The sequence below is a fragment of the Mandrillus leucophaeus genome, unplaced genomic scaffold (genome assembly GCF_000951045.1).
Source record: "Mandrillus leucophaeus isolate KB7577 unplaced genomic scaffold, Mleu.le_1.0 Scaffold912, whole genome shotgun sequence".
In the NCBI taxonomy this organism is placed as follows: Eukaryota; Metazoa; Chordata; class Mammalia; order Primates; family Cercopithecidae; genus Mandrillus; species Mandrillus leucophaeus.
This window is the reverse complement of record NW_012109942.1, coordinates 138,568-139,100: the sequence shown is the minus strand read 5'-3', so window position 1 is coordinate 139,100 and position 533 is coordinate 138,568. Positions and strand designations below refer to the sequence as shown.

General features: G+C 60.2%; 1 protein-coding gene across 1 annotated transcript in view; it reads left to right on the top strand.

Annotated features, from left to right (window-relative positions):
* Positions 1-533, top strand: part of LOC105531837 — a 33,175-nt gene that overhangs the window by 24,410 nt on the left and 8,232 nt on the right. The window contains exon 3 of the mRNA XM_011969834.1: positions 275-422. Coding sequence (XP_011825224.1) covers positions 275-422 — 148 coding nt within the window. The remainder of the gene's footprint in view (positions 1-274; positions 423-533) is intronic.

The window sequence follows — 533 nt, the reverse complement described above, 5'->3', positions numbered from 1 at the left end:
TCTGCCCCCTTCGCTCCGGGGCTCTGTCCCTGTCTCCCAGGTTTCTGCCTCTCTCTGTGGGGTGCCTGTGCCCCAGGTCTGTCTCTGAATCTCCCCTGGACTTTGCCTGCAATGACTGTAGCTGTCTCCGCCTCTTTGATTCTTTCCACATCTGATGGCAGCTCCCCTAGTACCCAAGGCCTTAGGGTTCGTCTTCCTCATTGGTCTCAATATTAGGGATCCCCCCATAACCCCCGTTCCTGGCTGTCCTTTCACATCCCGTCTCCCCTCTCAGCTCGGTGTCCGGGCTGAAGCAGACACTGCTGGCGGAGTCCAGGGATCTGACCAGCTACAGCCACCGGCTGTTTTCGGCCTGGGACTTCGGCTTCTGCGGGGACGTCCACGTGCAGCTGCGCCAGCGCATCATCTTGTACGAATTACAGGTGCGATTAGGGGGCAGGTTATGCAACGGGGTAGGGACCAGACCGGACTGGGCTGAGATAACGCACTGGGCCTAACCCGGTGATGGGGCCTAGGTGCGACTAGGGGGCGGG